This window comes from Patella vulgata, chromosome 3 (assembly GCF_932274485.2).
Source record: "Patella vulgata chromosome 3, xgPatVulg1.2, whole genome shotgun sequence".
Classification (NCBI taxonomy): Eukaryota; Metazoa; Mollusca; class Gastropoda; family Patellidae; genus Patella; species Patella vulgata.
Genome location: NC_065881.2, coordinates 4,734,745 through 4,753,991, shown reverse-complemented (window position 1 = coordinate 4,753,991; position 19,247 = coordinate 4,734,745). Strand labels below are relative to the sequence as shown.

The 19,247-nt window shown below is 36.7% G+C and overlaps 2 protein-coding genes and 1 long non-coding RNA gene across 7 annotated transcripts in view; 1 reads left to right on the top strand and 2 right to left on the bottom strand.

Annotated features, from left to right (window-relative positions):
- LOC126814811 (uncharacterized) overlaps window positions 1-10,610 on the bottom strand; it is a 94,402-nt gene extending 83,792 nt beyond the window's left edge. For 2 of the 3 annotated variants that reach the window (XM_050540187.2, XM_050540181.2), the window contains exon 1: window positions 1,485-1,613. The gene's annotated coding sequence lies outside the window, so the exon portion shown is untranslated. Of the gene's footprint in view, window positions 1-1,484; window positions 1,614-10,504 lie in introns of those variants that run through there. The other variant, XM_050540182.2, reaches the window with a different exon arrangement.
- Window positions 9,564-19,247, top strand: part of LOC126814842 (uncharacterized) — an 83,052-nt gene continuing 73,368 nt past the window's right edge. The window contains exon 1 of the long non-coding RNA XR_007677774.2: window positions 9,564-9,608. This is a non-coding gene — a long non-coding RNA (uncharacterized LOC126814842). The remainder of the gene's footprint in view (window positions 9,609-19,247) is intronic.
- Window positions 11,191-19,247, bottom strand: part of LOC126814832 (uncharacterized) — a 29,588-nt gene continuing 21,531 nt past the window's right edge. For all 3 annotated transcript variants that reach the window (XM_050540225.2, XM_050540223.2, XM_050540226.2), the window contains exon 8: window positions 11,191-13,394. In XM_050540225.2, the coding sequence (XP_050396182.1) occupies window position 13,394 (1 nt within the window). In that variant the 3' untranslated portion in view covers window positions 11,191-13,393. The remainder of the gene's footprint in view (window positions 13,395-19,247) is intronic.

Below are 19,247 nucleotides of genomic sequence, written 5' to 3'. Positions count from 1 at the left end.
TTAATTATCAGATATTTCGGTACCCCGTGTATCCAAGTGTGGGGATCTACGATGTATGACATGTTCCGATATATTAGCAGGAACATTTGTCGCAATTACTAAAGATATTAAATTCTATGTTAAACAAAATATGAATTGCAAATCGAAGTATGTAATCAGATATTTCGGTACTGGCTCTGTCTGACACTGTATTTATCATTTCGAAAATTACGGATTTACTAATGGGCCCAGCTATATCATCAAGATCTGCCAAAATTTCATTTAAAGTTGTAAGAGTAGTTTGCGCAGAATTATCAGCCATATTTCGAAGATTAATAATAATTGGCGTTTGATTCAAGTCAGCGGTTAATGCATATGTACCGAATTTGGAGCCTAAATTTGTAGTTTCGCCCGTACGTGCTCCCAGTGTGCCCGGAATTCGTGCTTGCACAGTCAATTTTAGCTGTTAAATTTGGTTGCATGGGTCACCCTACTTTAGAGCACTTTTTGTTTAGAGGGGAGCGGCCATTTTGTCTGGAAACGTAGTCCGATTTTCCAAAATTCGAACTCAGCTGCAATTTAGTGTAATGGTGATAGGTATGTACGTTTTTCAAAAATCAAATACAATAAGGGGTCATTATCCAAGAAGTTACAGTTCGATATGCGCTTATATCAAAAGGAACCATAATCTATGTCATTCATCAAAATCGGACATACCTATCTAAGTACAAGAAGCTGCCCCTATCCCCCCTAACTTTAGGGCAATCTGACTTTTCGGGCGGACAGGTAAAGTGAAAACAAAAATTATTATTTCATCTAATTAGCAAAATAAAGTGTCCGAAATATAATAAAACACTAATTTTACTTATCTTTTAAATGACTTTCACAAATTTGTACTAAACTGAATATGGCTTAAAATATTTTTTCTTGGGTCACTCTACTTTTTGCGACATTTTTCGCGATTCGATTATTATTTGTGAATGCAGCTGCAACAGTGATTGGATGGTTGCAGTTTAGGTTGCTTGACTCACGGGCTAGAATAGCAGAAAAATGCATTTACGGCGGTTAATTTCAACATTTTCTCGGGGAGGGCGAGATTGGTTGTTGGGGAATCAGGTCAGTCACCAAAGGTAGGCTATATTGACCACCTTGAAGTTGCTGTATTAACGGATTGGAATAGCAGGAAAACGCGTTTGCGGCAGTTAAATTTTTCTGATGACGGTCCCGTCTCGGTGGAATGTGAACAATTGATTGGATTGAAATGCGAGTCAATCATCTAAGTTAGATCACCTTGAAGTTGCTATATTCGAGGGTTGGAATTGCAGGAAAGTGCGTTTGCGGTCGTCAATAAAGCGAAACGATTATCTACATATGTATGAGATGTACGTTAGTGCTCGAAATTTATGTTTTACCAATCAAACCACCCGAGCTACTAGTACTAGACGTTGTTTTTCTCCCGAGGTCCCCGTCCTACTCCAAGACTAATAGAAGTATTAAATACTTACCATTTGGTAGTTACAGGCAATTCTAAATTCTAACAACTAAAAGATAATTTCTATTCAATATAAAGCTGTCAAGGTTTCTGATCTGCCTAAGCCAACTTATAAGTTTATAATTCTGATCTGTGGGCATATAAAATACCCACAAAATACAGGTGAACAGACGAGCGGATAGTCATATTGACGACAAAAATACTATGTGGGCGTATGAATATAATTCAATTCAAGAGCTGTCACTGTGATATTTTCAAGGGGAAATTATTAAAAGACGAATTCTCCAGAATTAGTCGTTTAGTGAGTCATCTCCCTTTCAAATGCAAATAAAAGAAATACCACAGAAACTATTTCAAATAATACAATAGAAAACATTATCAACCATTTTCATACAAAGATGTTATTATATTACCGTGAAAAGATGGGGTTCTGATATCCAATAGTTAAGGCAAAATGAAAATTTTAAAATTGGCACACGAATCGCGTGCAAGAAGGAAATGAAATGAAATGGGGTTTAACGTCCTACCGTTATGCTACGAACTTGGCTAATGAAGGCGGGCATACGCTATACAGTGTGCTATGAGGGAAATTTTGCCCGGACAGCGGCACTATGGCCTACTCTTATATCGAATTCCAACTGTCAAGGGATCTTTTACGTGCACGCCAATATGTACACGGGACCTCGGTTTTTCGTCCCATCCGAACGACTAGACAGCTGTCCTTGTCAGGCCCTCCGTCCTGCATCACTGACAAGGGGAACCACACCGGAAAATCGGGATGAACTTTCTCGGCCAATGCAGGGATCGAACACCCGACCTCCAGGCTAGCGAGCGTCTTACCCACTTGGTCACCGTGATCCCCCGTGCAAAAGGCACATACTCAACAGGAGAATACTATCGGTGTAGACTGGAATAACCAAACGTCAATTTGAACATAACTGATCAGAAATTAGGGTAACAACAGGAACGACTGATTGTAAATCAGTCTATATACATTCATAATACATTACATGTAAGAGTAGTTTGCGCAGAATTATCAGCCATATTTCGAAGATCAATAATAATTGGCGTTTGATTCAAGTCAGCGGTTAATGCATATGTACCGAATTTTGAGCCTAAATTTGTAGTTTCGCCCGTACGTGCTCCGAGTACGTGCTCCCAGTGTGCCCGAAATTCGTTTTTGGACAGACAATTTTAGCGGATAAATTTGGTTGCATGGGTCACCCTACTTTAGCACTTTTTTTTTAGAGGGGAGCGGCCATTTTGTCGGGAAACGTAGTCCGATTTTTCGAAATTCGAACTCAGCTGCAATTTAGTGTAATGGTGATATGTATGTACGTTTTTCAAAAATCAAATACAATAAGGCGTCATTATCCAAGAAGTTACAGTTCAATATGCGCTTATATCGAAAGGAACCGTAATCTTCATCGGATAAACGTTTTGACATACTTTTACACTATCTAAGTACAAGAAGCTGCCCCTATCCCCCCTAACTTTTTGCACTGCGACCCATTTGTGTCTATTTCTAGGTGCCAAATATTAGTGATTTAGCTCCTTTAATATGGTCGTATATAGTCATCATCACTGTTTGCCCATCTGTACGTTCACTATACGTACACTCAAATGTACAATAGACTGGAGGCTCAGTGCGGGGGGAGGGGGCGGTTGTGTCCAACAAATGGGCACAAAACCAGACTGAACCTTTCTATAGTAAAATTCTACACCAAAAGATGCTGTAGAGAAGTTAGGTCTGGCTTTGTGCATATTTGGTGGATACGCCCCCACCCCACACCGCACTGAGCCTCCAGACTACAATCTGGTTGTTAAGTACAGCATTTTTCACCCTCGCCCTCTACCAAAAAATGCTCGATTGTCGCGTCTTACCTTCGCATTTTCGTCTTGTTCTTTGCGCCTAGTCAGCTTGGTCTTTTCGGTAAGATGTTGAATTCGGATCGTTACGTTCTGGTTTGAATTCGCGCATGCCAGCAAATTGCTTACAAGTACTGGATTAACCATTAGGTAAGTATTACGTAAACAAGGCACGTGCCTTAAGGTCAGCCAAATATCCATTAAAAGTAAAAAAGAAAATTGTAATCTAGCTACTGTAATCTTATAGTAAAATACAGTACTGTACACAAATTGGTTCTGATTTTTTTGTAATTTAACTTTCTTCCTTTTATTGGGGTGAACCAAAATGTCTGCATTTGCAGACCACGTATTAAATTGTGCCTTAGGGCCAATTGAGCGGCAATCCTATACTGACTGCCTGTAGCCTAATAGTAGCATGTTTTATTAATGGAGAATGTTTAGTATTATTTTATCACAACTAGAACCAATTGCACCCAATGGCCGATTGTGGCTGGTATCCAATTTTCTCTTGATTTCGGCTTCGATTTAAAAAAAGGTGGGAGTTTGCATTCGATTATAATCACAATTCCCCCCAATTAAGCCCCGCATTAAAATTGTCAGGAACGACTGGGAGGCCCTGGGCCCTGTAAGACTATTGTAGAATTTCTGCTCTATATATTAATGATAGCATTATATTATATCGTTAGTAAGTATTTTAGTTAACATATTCTATAGAAGTCGTATCTAATGCACTCAAAGAATGAGTGGCAGATTGTTATATAAAAATAGTTATAATTTAGTAAACATTCAGTTCTAGATTGATAACAGATAAATTGTGTGAAATTTCTACTGTAAGTTTTCCAATATCCATATAAGTGTGGGTTTCGACGACGTTGGGCTAATTCTTTAGGTCATATTTGACTAATTACAGAATTGAACGTCCAAAACCCAAAGCTACAAGACCATCATATCTTTGAACATACGCTAGACAGCCGTTTTGATTCCAGAAGGAAAAGATGTAGCAATCTCTATCAGCAGGCTGGGCCCAGCGAGGCTGACTGAATGGGATTTTGGAGATGACAGTATGACTTTATTGTATTATGCATTGTATTCTTATATGTATCCAGCTATAATATACACAACGCAAAGGGGAAGCCAAAGACGACAAGTGAAAATATTAGACGATCACAAGGGCTGTACCAGAATATGAAGTAAGACACAATACATGGGTTATACGCCGGATTGAGTAGTCCGTTCTCCACGTCTGACAAATGACCCATGGTAATACAGCCATTGGACCGATTGGTTTCGTTGGGCCCCATCGCAATGAAGAATACGTAATATGACGAGAAAACTAGTTTGATTCACTATTGAGGCAATTATTTTTTACAGTGGATAGGCTGATGAAATTTTAGTTATTTTCAAAAAAAATATGCGTAGTACCTGGAACAAAAACTGCCTGCGTTTGGCACAAATTTACATGAAATCGATTTTAGCATGTATATCAGAACCACGCCGCAAGTGCCTTAAGTTTAGTCTATCTACCCCCTTCCGACGCCCCAGTACGCCTCTGAAGGTGTGAAGGATTAAAGAATAGGAGCAGATGTTTATTCCCACGCTTTTCAATACGTTACCCTATTTAACTGTACAGGTATTTTTAATCATTATTCAGGTGAAGCTACAGGTATGTGTAGAAACCTGTTTATAACAGATGAGGACAATAGTTGAAATAAGATGTTAACTAAAATCATCTTGATAATATCTGAGACATACATGTAATTGATATCTACGTGTCGATAGTACACCACGGCATGGCCATAGTATAATAGGTCTGCCAAAAAAAACCCCCAAAAATTATAAGCAATGAAACGGATTGTGCATTACAGAATAATTATTAAAACTTGGCATACTACCAAATTGAAATGAATATGTTTATATAAATAAAATATAAATAGAGTTTCTAGAACGATTGAACAATGGACAAGGCAGTTTTGCTTGCTCGGTAACTGTATATGGGTTGTATTCCTGATTGTTTTCAAGTTTGACCCGGGACTGTACAGCGCAGTGGACGCTTATGGCTAGCCCCCGGATCCATTCACTTTTTTTTAATTGTCTGTCTGTTTGCGTTTTCCGGAGTATGATGTCTTGTCCGTGTATTTGTTTTTGTGTAAATTTTGTGTGGTGCTGTCCCCCTGCACTTACTAATAGAGATCACCGATGATATGATAAATAACATGATATAATAGATAACGCCCATACTGAATAACAATTTGTTGTTTTGTTGTGAATAGATATGTTTGAATACAAACTTTATCATGTTACAACTAGTGGTGTTTCGTGTGTACAGGTAAGTATGGAAGCCTAAAACTACCATTCATAATTTCTACTTTTCGCCTCTTCAGAACACGAAAGTCGAAAAGTAGAAGTTACGACAAAATGTGAGGCGACAAGACGGTATATAAGCCAAAATCAACTCGAAAATAGGAAATTAAGAAATAACACACCGCGATAATAGCGCCCCCCGTTTTTTCTTAATTTCTACTTTTTGACTTGCATTTTGGCTTGTATACCGTCTTGTCGACTTTCGACTTAGTCATATTTTTGTATTTATTGATGTCAGTAAGAAGGCGCCAACACGCTATACAAGCCAAAATGCAACTCGAAAAGTAGAAATTAGGAAATTAACACACTGCGCTATTAGCGACCTATGATCTGTCGTACTGTCGACTTTTCTACTTTTCGCCTAGGAAGTTATTGCAGTCTCTGTCTTCCAGGTCACATTTGAATACGCGCAATTCCCTTTGACAAAAATGTCTGTGTGATAGAGTCTAGTTGGTAAATGCTGAGCGAGACCGATTTTTACGATTCTGACGAGCGAGGCAGATGTAAGCCCCGCCTCTTTCTTGTTTAAGTCGCTCCCATTTTATTTGAAGGTCGAGTTTAGAAAGGACTATTTATTGTTAATAATAATTGTTATCAATACATTACAAGCTTTCTATTTGTTAATCCTTTGTAATTGTTTATCCATATTATTACTTCTCTCATCTTGTTTGTAATTATTGATTAATCTGTTACATGGTTTCCAATTGTTAACTATATATTGCACCACATTTTTGTTATAAATCATTATTTGCTTGATAACGATATCTGTATGTGTATCGAAACGTAGCATGTTAATAAATTCAGAAGTAGTATATCCATATAAGTGTTTTTAATTTGTGAAATCTACGTCTATGTCTTATAAGGATTATTACTAAAGTCTGTTCGACAAAAATCATAGTCTCGATTATCCACTTACTCGTTAAATCGAGAAGGAAAGTTATGCAGCAAATCGGATAATAATCCAACAAATATCACAGGCTAGCGTTGATTATAGTCTGGATACTTTAATCAATGTCTAATTAATAGTTTATATAACATTTCAGGCCCAAAGGAAGACAGAATATGCAAATTTAGCTCTTGCATAATGCATGTTTAATTTATATAATACATAGAAATATTTTATAACCTTTCAAAATTAAGAAAAAGTCCCAGCGAGGCCGATTAGGCTCTATACGCGGTATTGGATGATGCATTTCCGTGTTCCTGGGATATATAAGATAGTGTGCGTAATATACGTAACACATTAGAAAGAAATATCATTATTTTATGGAAATCAATTGAAAAAATATCCGCAAATCTTTTAATCGTATAAGAAAAGGGCTGACTGCTAAGCGAGGCCGGTTGTCTACTTCATGTGGTATAGTGCGATGAATTCCGCTATTTCTGTGATATTATTCTTAATTTATATAATACAATCACTTAAATATAATTTTTCTATGAAATTTAATTCATAGAAATACTTTATAATCTTTCAAAACTTAAGAAAAAGTCCCACTGATAAGCGAGGCCGATTGTATACTTCATGTTGTATAATGCGATGAATTCTGCTATTTCTGTGATATACATGATATTATTCTTAATTTATATAATACAATCACTTAAATATAATTTTTCTATGAAAATTAATTCATAGAAATACTTCATAATCTTTCAAAGTTAAGAAAAGGTCCCACTGCTAAGCGAGGCCGATTGTATACTTCATATGGTATAGTGCAACGAATTCCGCTATTTCTGTGATATATATATAAGATACAATTCTTAATTTATAAAATGCAATCACTTAAATATTGTTTTCTTTCTATGAAAATTAATTCATAGAAATACTTTATAATCTTTCAAAATTAAGAAAAAGTCCCACTGCTAAGCGAGGCCGATTTTATACTTCATGCATAGCGAGGCCGATTAGGCTCTATACGCGATATTTGGTGATGAATTTCCGTGTTTCTGGGATATATAATATAATGTCCTTAATATACGTAAAACGCTCGAAAGAAATATGATTATTTTATCAAAATCAATTGAAAACATATCCCCCAAATCTTTTAAACATAAGAAAAAGTCCCACTGCTAAGCGAGGCCAATTGTGTACTTCATATGGTATAGTGCGATGAATTCCGCTATTTCTGTGATATTATTCTTAATTTATATAATACAATCACTTAAATATAATTTTGCTATGAAATTTAATTCATAGAAATACTTTATAATCTTCCAAAATTAAGAAAAAGTCCAACTGCTAAGCGAGGCCGATTGTATATTTCATGCATAGCGAGGCCGATTAGGCTCTATACGCGATATTGGATGATAAATTTCCGTGTTTCTGGGATATAATATAGTATACTGTCCTTAATATACGTATTTAACGTTCGAAAGAAATATGATTATTTTATCAAAATCAATTGAAAAAATATCCCCCAAATCTTTTAAACAAAAGAAAAAGTCTGACTGCATTGCGAGGCCCATTGGGGGTTCTATATGTAGTACAGTGCGATGGAATTTACTATTTCTGAGATATATAAAATAAAAGTTAGAGAGAGAGAGAGTGGGTGGGTGGGGGGATTTAACGATTTAGTGGAATATCGAACATCTCATTTTTGCAACTACGATACAGCGAGCCTGTTTAGATTCTTTGTGAGATAGGGCGATGGGTTTGCCTACTAGATATAAGATAATATTCATCATTTATATTAACATTCAAGTATGGAAATTAATGGAGAAAATTTTTACAAGATATAAACATAAGAAACGGGTGCAGGGAGATCCAAACTCTCATTTTAACCACAACTAAAAGTAATATCAAGGCCGTATATCGAACTGTCAATCAAATTGACTGACATACGGCCTCGCTCAGCAGCGGTCTCGCTCAGCACGCTTTTTCATTTACCAACTAGACTCTATCACACAGACATTTTTGTTAAAGGGAATTGCGCGTATTCAAATGTGACCTGGAAGACAGAGACTACAATAACTTCCTAGGCGAAAAGTAGAAAAGTCGACAGTACGACAGATCATAGGTCGCTAATAGCGCAGTGTGTTAATTTCCTAATTTCTACTTTTCGAGTTGCATTTTGGCTTGTATAGCGTGTTGGCGCCTTCTTACTGACATCAATAAATACAAAAAGATGACTTAGTCGAAAGTCGACAAGACGGTATACAAGCCAAAATGCAAGTCAAAAAGTAGAAATTAAGAAAAAACGGGGGGCGCTATTATCGCGGTGTGTTATTTCTTAATTTCCTATTTTCGAGTTGATTTTGGCTTATATACCGTCTTGTCGCCTCACATTTTGTCGTAACTTCTACTTTTCGACTTTCGTGTTCTGAAGAGGCGAAAAGTAGAAATTATGAATGGTAGTTATAGGCTTCCATAGGTAAGAGCATGGTGATCCAAGATTTTGTATGAGGACTAGGACCCCCCCCCCCCCTTAGTGCCACCGAGTAATACTGGGCTGTGTGGATCATGCTAGAGTCGATTTGTGGTTTATATGACCCACAGTATATGTTTGACACTTGTTGAGCATTATGATTATGATGATAATGTTGGAATTCGCCTTGAAACCACGTGATGTTTTGCCATTTGCGAGGGGCCGCAAAATCACAAAACCATGACGCAAAGCCCGTCATTGCGTCCTTCTCACTTAGCCCCTGAATACAGATAAGACAATCATACCACGTAACAGAATGATTAAAATACAATTTTACTAATACAGAAAACGTCGCAAGGTTTCCTGAATAATGGTTAATAAAATCGAACAGAGAACATGCTGAATTCTATTTTTGCAGAGCAGCAGAAATCTAGAATTAAACAATGATTCTGTACACACACACACACACCACCACCACCACCACTACCACCAACATAAATGCAAAAACAAAAGAATCCGGAAATTGTTGATAGCGATTGAATCCGGTGAGATTTTTCTATCAGGGTGTATGGGTGTGTTTTTTATGTGCGTACTCTTCCGAAAAAGGGCTTTAATTACTGAAAAAGTCCCCTTGAATCGGAACCGATGTGTAGTAACTAGAAGCAAAACTAACGGAGTTTGGCATAAATTTCTGTTTGGCGGACAATGACCAGAATAAGTCCGTTTTCACAGTTGATTCAAGGGCACCGATGACATTTTCAGCCAAGGATCCCATGCAAGCTTAACCCGACTCTGATTTTCACTTCCAGATTGTTAGATTTCATAGCCGGATTAACATTTTCCGTAATATTCAGAATCACTTAATCTGTCTTTGTTTTATTTATTGCTCTACATGATTTTACGAAAATAAAAAAAAACAAAAAGCGGAAACTGGGACGCCCTTGTCAAAACGGATATAACATGTAGTCATAGATTGGTCATAACGACCATAGAAAGTCAAATTGATCGATTAAATATTTATTATTTAATAAGAATCCAAAGATATATATTCAGATAAATTATAGCCACTATAGTGTTTCATTTAGAATAGGTGATTTACTTAAAACCAGTAAACCACGATCACACTTGTCTCAAGTAACATTTCCAGCATTTTCTGAGGATAAATCATTGTGTGTTTCGGAAAAATTATCTAAAACTGAAAGTAATAGAAACGATGAGACGAAATTGTTGTTGAGTTGGGCAACTTTTAAACCTATTTCTAGGGATACTTTAAGTAGATGGACCAAATTGGTCTTGAAAGATTCTGGAATTGATTTGAAAATGTAACTTTATTTATGTTATTTCTATGACGGGTTAAAATGATCTCAGGCTTTAAAGATCTCGCTTAATCTCGGAGTGACGTAGGACAGTGAGGTAGAATTAAAAAATTAAACGAACTTACCTAGTGAAGTTTAATTGGGATTCTACCGAATCTGTCTGGAGTACGTAGAGATTATGCGCCCATCCCTTTATTAGTTTATACATGGTATATAATGGGTACCCACCCGATGATCCGGGTTCAAAGTTAACTGCTAAATATTCTATTCAAACTTATTTAACAATGGTTGTTTACGTCAGTAGTGACTTCAGCTATAATGTCATTTACTATTGTATGCAATACAGTTTTAAATAAATCCTTCTAAAAAACACGGGGGGTTGGATGGCTGAATGGTTAGCGTGTGCGCGCTGTATCATACAGTCTGTCATTGAGTCGACTGGCGTGGTTTCGAATCCCCGGTTGTACGTGGCAAGGAGTAGGGTCGCCTGTCCAACCTCGTGGGTTTTCTCCGGGTCCTCCGGTTTCCTCCCACTGCTAAAGACCCCTACGCGCAAGCGAATTATGTAAATAAAATTAAACCATATGTTAGTCCCGAAATGACCTAGTTTGTGTCGAGTGGACGTTAAACCCCATTTCTCTCTCTCTCTCTCTCTAAAAAACACAATCGGGTATTCCAATCTCTTTCAAACGTTCATATGTGGCAAAGAGGGAGGCCCCCTGTGTGAACTGTAATAATAGCATAATAACACGACTACAATATAATATACATTAAAATATCGTTGAACGTTTTTTATTACACTTTTCTGGGGAAAATGAAGTTTATTGGAAAGCAGTTATATTAATATCCCATAGAAAGATACTGACAAACGTTCTTTGTGTATATTAAAATTTCTGGAGAATATGAATTTCACGGAAAGTAGTAATATTCACAGTTGTTTTTCTAGGAATTTATAATGTTTAGAGAACGCACGCGAGTTACGCTACCCTAATCTTTTAAAGTGACTGTATCTCCATTGATTTTTTACATTTTAAAAATACTCCCAAATATATCAAGATGTTTTACATTATATTAAAAATTCCCCCAAATATATAATGATGCTTTACATTATATTAAAAAATACTCCCGGCTATATACCGATGCTTTGGCATTAAAAAGTTTGTCTTTACAATCGAATTTATAAATATGGTGGAAGAGGTTAGACGCATGTAACTTGGTCTCCCATGGCTCATATATAATAATATGTAGTGAAAATATTTGTATGTACTATAGAATGCGACCACATGGTTTCTACTATCCATACTAAATTCCATTATAAAAAACAGAAGCGGTATTTGATGAATATAGACAAATACATAGTGAATTGTTTATTGCCTTCTGAATGATTACGTCATCCTACACGGACTTTTTAACTCATAGATCTGTGTCGCCAACAAGTAAAATATGACATGAATCTGTTAAAGCCTACATAGAATGTTTCTGTGTTGATTTTCTTTTTATTGTGTGGCTCAAATTAACATGTGTCTTTATTGTCTATGGAAATCCTGGAGTATCGCAAAGTGCGGTTTTAGTGTCTGTTCTGTTTTTGATTTATACACATGTAATAAGAAATCAACGATACGGGAGATTGTTGTGAGTACAAAGTATCTTTATCTTTGTTATTGTGGTTCTGCAGCATGCGCGTTGAATGGAGAAATTGTTCAAGCGAGGATTGTTCATCATCACCACCTCCTCAAGCCCGTCTGAATCTGAATCTGGTGGAGTGAACAAAATTGTCACAACACCTGAAATGTGTGTGTGTGTGTGTGTGTGTGTGGGGGGGGGGGGTCAAAAAGACATTCACAACAGCTTTAGCGCCTGTATTTTGGTATCTAAACGTTCTTGAGATGATACTGTACTGAACAACCCAAAATAGATGAAAATGTAAAAAAATGACTTTGGAATTTGTAACTTTGGAAAAAATGAAGCAAATATACTATTCAGCGCTGCACAGCTACGTGGTAAGCACCACAAATTGGAAATCACGAAGTATCACAGAGATGCCTGAATATATACATTACAACCAACAATACTTCAAATTTTGAAAACCATCTTTGTTTTAGCATACCAAGTCCATATAATCAAACTATTTTATTTTTCTAATATCCTCCATTTATTTTTTAAAGGACTTCTTTTAGATTTTTTGTATGGAGTACCATCCCAAACATCATCTGGATTAAATATTTAGGGTCTACATGGAAATAGTAAATACGGCATCAAATTTCCTTGAAACTGCTTATGTGTTCAGCTATTTTTGCATTGAATACACTTTGTTAACATTTTTATGACTTCAGGGATGGATCCAGAGGGGCGGCTCCCCCCTCCCCCTGCTCAGCTTCATGATACAAATGTAAAACAACACTTTTTATGATAAAAGTGTAACGGTTGTGTGCTTTATCCTTTATCATCAGATGGTGGGATGGGATTGGCATTCAAAGCGTGGGATAATGATATAGACATGGGTGATATCACAATTAATGCTTTGTATCAATGAAATTGAATCAAAATGTGAAACTATTAATTCATAAAAAATATCAGTGTGTATGTATGTATGCCTACGTAATTTGGATAGGATGATGGCATCGTGCATTGTCGCCTGTTAAATTTCCTTAACGGGACCCGACAAACTCCCTCCTGTATCACTGTTACACCACAAAAATGGTTGAGTTCGAATTTTGTGAAAACGGGACCAAAACTACCGGACTAAATGGCCGCTCCCTGTACGCAGATAGTGTAAAAGTATGTAATACGATGGTTGTGGACCCTCTACGGAAGGTGTAGTACCATGGATCGTCTGTCAGACGTGGAAAGCGGATATACTCCAGAACCGGTCGCCACATCCAGCATATTGACCCATGCTCCCTTTTCAAGCTACATATCATGGAACAGTCCTTGGTCGTCTGGTTTGTGTCTTTATTTTCTGTTCTAACATTCCACGACAATGATAGCTTCACATTGTGATTGAATATACTGCATCTTAAAAATAAAATAAAACCAAGTACGAACAATCCAAACCATAAGACAGAATTCGAATCAGCAAATGGACTGCTCCTCGTGTACAAATTACACGACAAACAGTGGTAACAGGTGTCCGGAAGAGTAAGCTTACCCTGCCTGGCGCCACACCCGCCATAGCTGCATCCAAACTATTAGGCGAAATGTCGGTAAAATAGCGTGATTGGCTAATGAACTATCGGTATGCAAAATGCACGCGATGAACTGTGTTAACGATGTAGTAGATATTATCAGGGAGATAGCAATAGTATACGTGTCAATTAAATATATCTAGAATAATAGCCGAGAGAGACACGTTATATTTACCAATCAAATCAATATGACGGCCATAAAACTTTTTAAAGGTTTTAATAAGTTTAGTGCGCAAGTATCCCTGTAGTTGACGCTTAGATGACAAATGCCTCGATCTACTTAAAAAATCAGAATAAAAGGAACAAGCTGATATTGGAATGTTACTACTAATAAATGGAAAGTTAACAATCGGAAAGTCAAAGTCATCACGTTTATCGTACAATTTAACACTCAGTGTATGGCAATTGTCAAAATCGAGACGCAGATCCAAGTAGGAAGCGTAATTGTCACTGTCAGTGGTGTTTTTAATTTCGAGCTCATCAGGATATATGTATTCTACATAATCACTAAATTTAGGATTATTAAGTGATAAAACGTCATCGATATATCGATAAGTGAAATTAAAAAGTCTGACTGATCGTTTATTAGTTTTTACGAGCGTCTGTATGTAATCGGCTTCGTACGAATAGAGAAACAGATCAGCAAGCAAAGGTGCACAGTTGGTGCCCATGGGAATGCCAACCACTTGCTGATATATTTCCCTTCCAAATTCAACAAAGATGTTGTCAATTAAAAAATCCAACATCTGAATTATCTTGATGGCCGTGAATTTGTTTTAGGAATCACTGTGATTCTTAACGAAATATGTGGAATTGAAGTATGACTGATTAACAGGAACAACAAATACCAGAGTTTCCTGATTATAGTTTTATATTAACCTCTGCATACATAGGTTACAAGCATAGATTACATTACACTACTTAACATGAACACCTTTCTCTCAAAACAACTCCTGTAAAAGTCTAACCAGCGTGGCTAGACTCGGGGAAACCGCTACATCATATAGTCGTCTAAAGAACCCCGGTTATGTCTAACACTAAAGAGACTGAGAGAAATGGGGTTTAACGTCCACTAGACACAAACTAGGACATTTCGGGATTAACACATGGTTCAATTTTATTTCAATAATTCGCTTGCGCGTACGGGTCTTTAGCAGTTAGAGAAAACCGCATATGGATAAATAAATCTAGCATATGATATATGATATCAAATTGTATACTGCACTGTATATATCATAATAAAGTATATAGTTTCATGCATTTAGTGTAATTATATTCTTTTGTAAATAAATGGTACCGTTCTAACCGCGTCGCTAAGCGTATTGATGATCGAGTTCTTGAATTGTACATATAAGCTGGGTTTTTTTTTAAAAAAAATGTTTTATTTCTTTTAATTTCATAATATAGATGCATTCTATTATTAACATTAGTATAAAAAAAACACACAATGGGCATATCATGGTTTCTGAAGGACTGGCCACACATGCCTTATCAGTCTCACAGTTGTTCCCCTGGACATGTAAAAACTAGACCTAAAAGGGTTCTTTTCATGACATTAGTGTCAATAGTCTAGTAGCCTGACCGTTCTATCATCACAGCTTCTATTGTAACAAACTGTGACATTTCGAGACTATCATAAAGTATATATATATTTTTAACCTGCATGCCCTTAACGAACGTGAATAAAATCCACGAGGTTAATTATACATAGTCACGGGTGATGCTCGTTAATAATCACCCAGTAACACGTTGTAGGGAGAAGACGTCTACTTGTTATTTGAGAATCCTTAGCCTATTGACGTATTTATTTGTTAGCCAATGCCAGTGTCGTGATTTTGCTACGGTTCTGTAGGACCTACTTTAACACCTCTTGCTCGCCGTGGATCTAAAACATATATGCCCATACACGTATAATGAGCAGTCAAAATAACATTTTATGAATTTTGGTAATAATGTTTTTATTTAAATCTCAATACAGCGTAACAGGTGTGTATGCTATATAGATGCTGCGATGGTTCAGTTGGTAAGACTCTGGATCGCCAACTATGAAGTCTCGGAAAGCTTGACAGGGACAATGTCTAGTCGATCGGGGGTACAATTGGCGTACACGTAAAGGAACCCTTGCGAGTTCGAAATAAGAGTAGACCATAGCTCCACTGTCCGTAGCACACTGTATGGCTTATATGTATGTGCCCGTCTTCATTCGCCCAGTCGATGCAGGACGGTAGGACGGTAAACCCCTGTTTCATGTGCATAAAGTATACTAGATAAATGAACCGGCCCGTCAGGGAAATGGTGACTGGACAACAATTGTATTTTCAACTGTCGGAGGTGTTTTGCGTGCACGCTAAGATAGACTCGGGACCTCGGGTTTGTATCTTCTCATCCTAACGACTAGGTCTTTCGTAAATCCCGAGACCTTCATGAAAGCGAACGAACGCCCTAGTCAATGGGCTACCGAGTCTCTTTATTAGATAAATATAATAACTAGCAAACTAGGGTCCATGTACTCTAAGATCCCCATTACATACTTTTATACTATTTGCGTACAGGGGGTTTGGGTGGTCTAGTGGCTTAGGTCTCTCATGTACGTAACAAGGAGTAGGATCGCCTTCCAACCTCGTCGGTTTTCTCCGGGTCCCCCGATTTCCTCCCACTGCTAAAGAACCCTACGTCCATGCGATTGAGTGAAATGAAATTGAACCATATCTTAGTCATTAAGTGACCTAGTTTGTGTGTGTGTGTGTCTGGGTGTGTGTGTCCCTCTCTCTCTATCTCTCTCGCCCTCCTTGCGTACAGTGATCGGTCATTTGATCGGACAGGTTCTTATGGGGTAATTACAATTAGGGGCCATCACGAAGTTACGGTCCAATATATCGATGGGATATAAACGTACACATGTATTTTAAGTTTAACCAAAATCTGTCAAAAAAAAGTTTTGACGTTAAATACCCCCCCGCCCCCACGCTCATTTGATACATTTCAAATTTGTTCTTTTTTCAAGGTATGTAACACAAATGTGCAAGAAAATGATTTACATAATCATATTTACATTTTTTGTATGGTGACTTAATGTATGCAAGGTTGATTTCCGCTCATGTCGTCATAATATTCCGGCTCGAGAGAAATGTTTTTGGAAAAACATTTTGCAAGATTTGTATTTGGAGATTTGTATTTAGAAATTTGTTGTACCAGATTTCTTTTTCGATGTATTTCTCTGATGAAATGTAAATATAGGCTAATTTTTGATTTTCTAAAATAAATTTTATCTTTATATTGAAATACAATTAAAATACATTTTACAAATCTGATATGACAAATGTCTGATTTGACAAGGGTCTGATTTGTAAAACAAATATTGATTTTAAGATGCAAATGTTAATTTTAGTGTACAAATGTCGAAATACGACAACAAATGAAGAAATAAGAATTAGGGACTATGAATTAAGAAATAAGGACTAAGAACACTGAATAAAGAGCTGTTTGGTCTTCCATTGTACGAGGAGTAGCCATATTGTCGGGCAGTTTTATGTCCGATTTTTACTAATGGTGATATATGTGAATAGTGCTTAAATTCGGATAAAAATTGGTACCTCTAGAGGGTTCACAAGCTAAAACGTGATTTGTGATACAATCGGGAATCATAATTGAAGAAGTTACCGACCGATATGTGCGAATAACATTTAAATCTGTATTTATATATACATGATATTACTATTATAATATAAATACATTTAAATCTGTATTTATACATAATATAACTATTATAATATAAAGTCATTTTAATATTAATTTTAAATATAATTGTAGTCATTTAAGAGATTTTTAATAGCTGAATGCCTGAAAATGATATAAATCGTATATGGCCCAATCAAGTCGGTACCATCTTTAATCTTAGCTTTAATCCTTTAATTGGTTTATTTCCAATCCTAATTCGAATCCAGAAGATTATCTGCCGTTGATTCCGTATTCTTAAATGTTTATTAATCAATTTGAGTACGAAAATTTACACCCTGTTAATCCAAAATGCTTAATAGTATTTTGACATCCTCTCAGCTAATGGAAAATCGAACACGTCTCAACCGATGTTTTAAGCTGTATAACTTTGTGCATTATTTAATGATAAACTTGTTCGTTTATACAGCCCATCCAAACCTGCTGTGAAGGAGCGGGTACACCCCCTCCCTTTAGTGGTGGTGATGAGCAAGGGGCGAAATGTGTGTGTGTGTGTGTGTGTGTGTGACGGGGACAGGGACGCGGACGGGAACGGGGGGGGGGTTATTAAAACTGTTTTTTAAGACATAGAGTTAACTCTCCTTTACTGACACGGAGGGAAATTGAAATGGGGTTTAACACCCTACTGTTCTGCTTTGAGGGAATTTTGCCCAGACAGCTCTGCTTAATCCTACTATTATATCGAATTCTAATTGCCAAGGAAATGAAATGAAATGAAGTTTAATGCCCTACTGGTCTGCTCCGAATATCGAATTCCAACTAGCAAGGGATCTTTTACGTGCACGCCATTGTGTACACAGGAGTTCGGTTTTCGTGTCATCCGAACGACTAGATATTCTTCTTGGTATTACATCACTGACAAGGGATTCACCTATTAAAAATCGCTATATTACATTATACACGTATAAAACAGTCTGCGATATCCAAGCCTTTTTAAATTCAGACTTTTAAATTATATATAAATGTACATATGACATGCGTTATGATATAATGCATTTACTTGATATTTATTCCTTGGTTGCCTATGCTATGTCACTCATGTCCTCGTGTTTGTCTTTCTCATATCCACTAGTTTGTCTGGGATGTCCTTATGTTTATCTAACGTTTTTCCACTTGTGTGTGTTATTATATTTGGTGCATTTTTACTATTTGAGCGAGAGTTGAACAAAAGGATATTCAGATTTGAAGGGAGCCGTTACATATTAACATGCTTGTCTGGTTAATATCACTAAATGTGCTGTCTTCATTTTTATCTTGGTTACGTTGTTCATTTTACAGAGATTTCGTTTTTATTGGGTTCTCACCTGTCAGTGTGTTAAGTCGTTTAGTTTGTGGAAAATCTCAAAATAACCTGACTGTGTTGGCAAGATGTCAAACCCCATTGGAATATATTGCAATTCACTTAGTAGCACACTCAGTTTGTAGTTGATAGGTAGGAATGATTTTAGAAAATGTCTACTAAGGTTTTCTCCTACTTTTAGCTCAGCTGACCTCCAACCGTCCCTTTTACATGCATGCAATTCGCATCTTGTACAGAGTCTTAAAGGACAATACTGGTGTCAGTTATTATCACATATGTGATAGAACTGGTTAAACACATTCCAAATATAATTTTAACACAGAGATCTTTGCTACGATAGATGCGCAATAAAGGTTTCAACAATCAGAAGTGACGAACAATAAAGGAAAACACGAGTTCTACCTCACTGTCCTACGTCACTCCGAGATTAAGCCAGATGATACACCGCTCGGGAACTAATCATCATACACTTGGCGCTTGAAGGGAAAGGTTGTTTAGTGAGAGCTCTTAGTTCCATTTCCATTTCAACATAATCGACTTTATTTTAAATAGTTTTTTTTGTCGGTTTAGGCATAACCTTTTTACATATCTCCAAGATTTGTATCAGTTAAAAATTTTCTTGGTTGTGTAATGGACATATCAAATAAG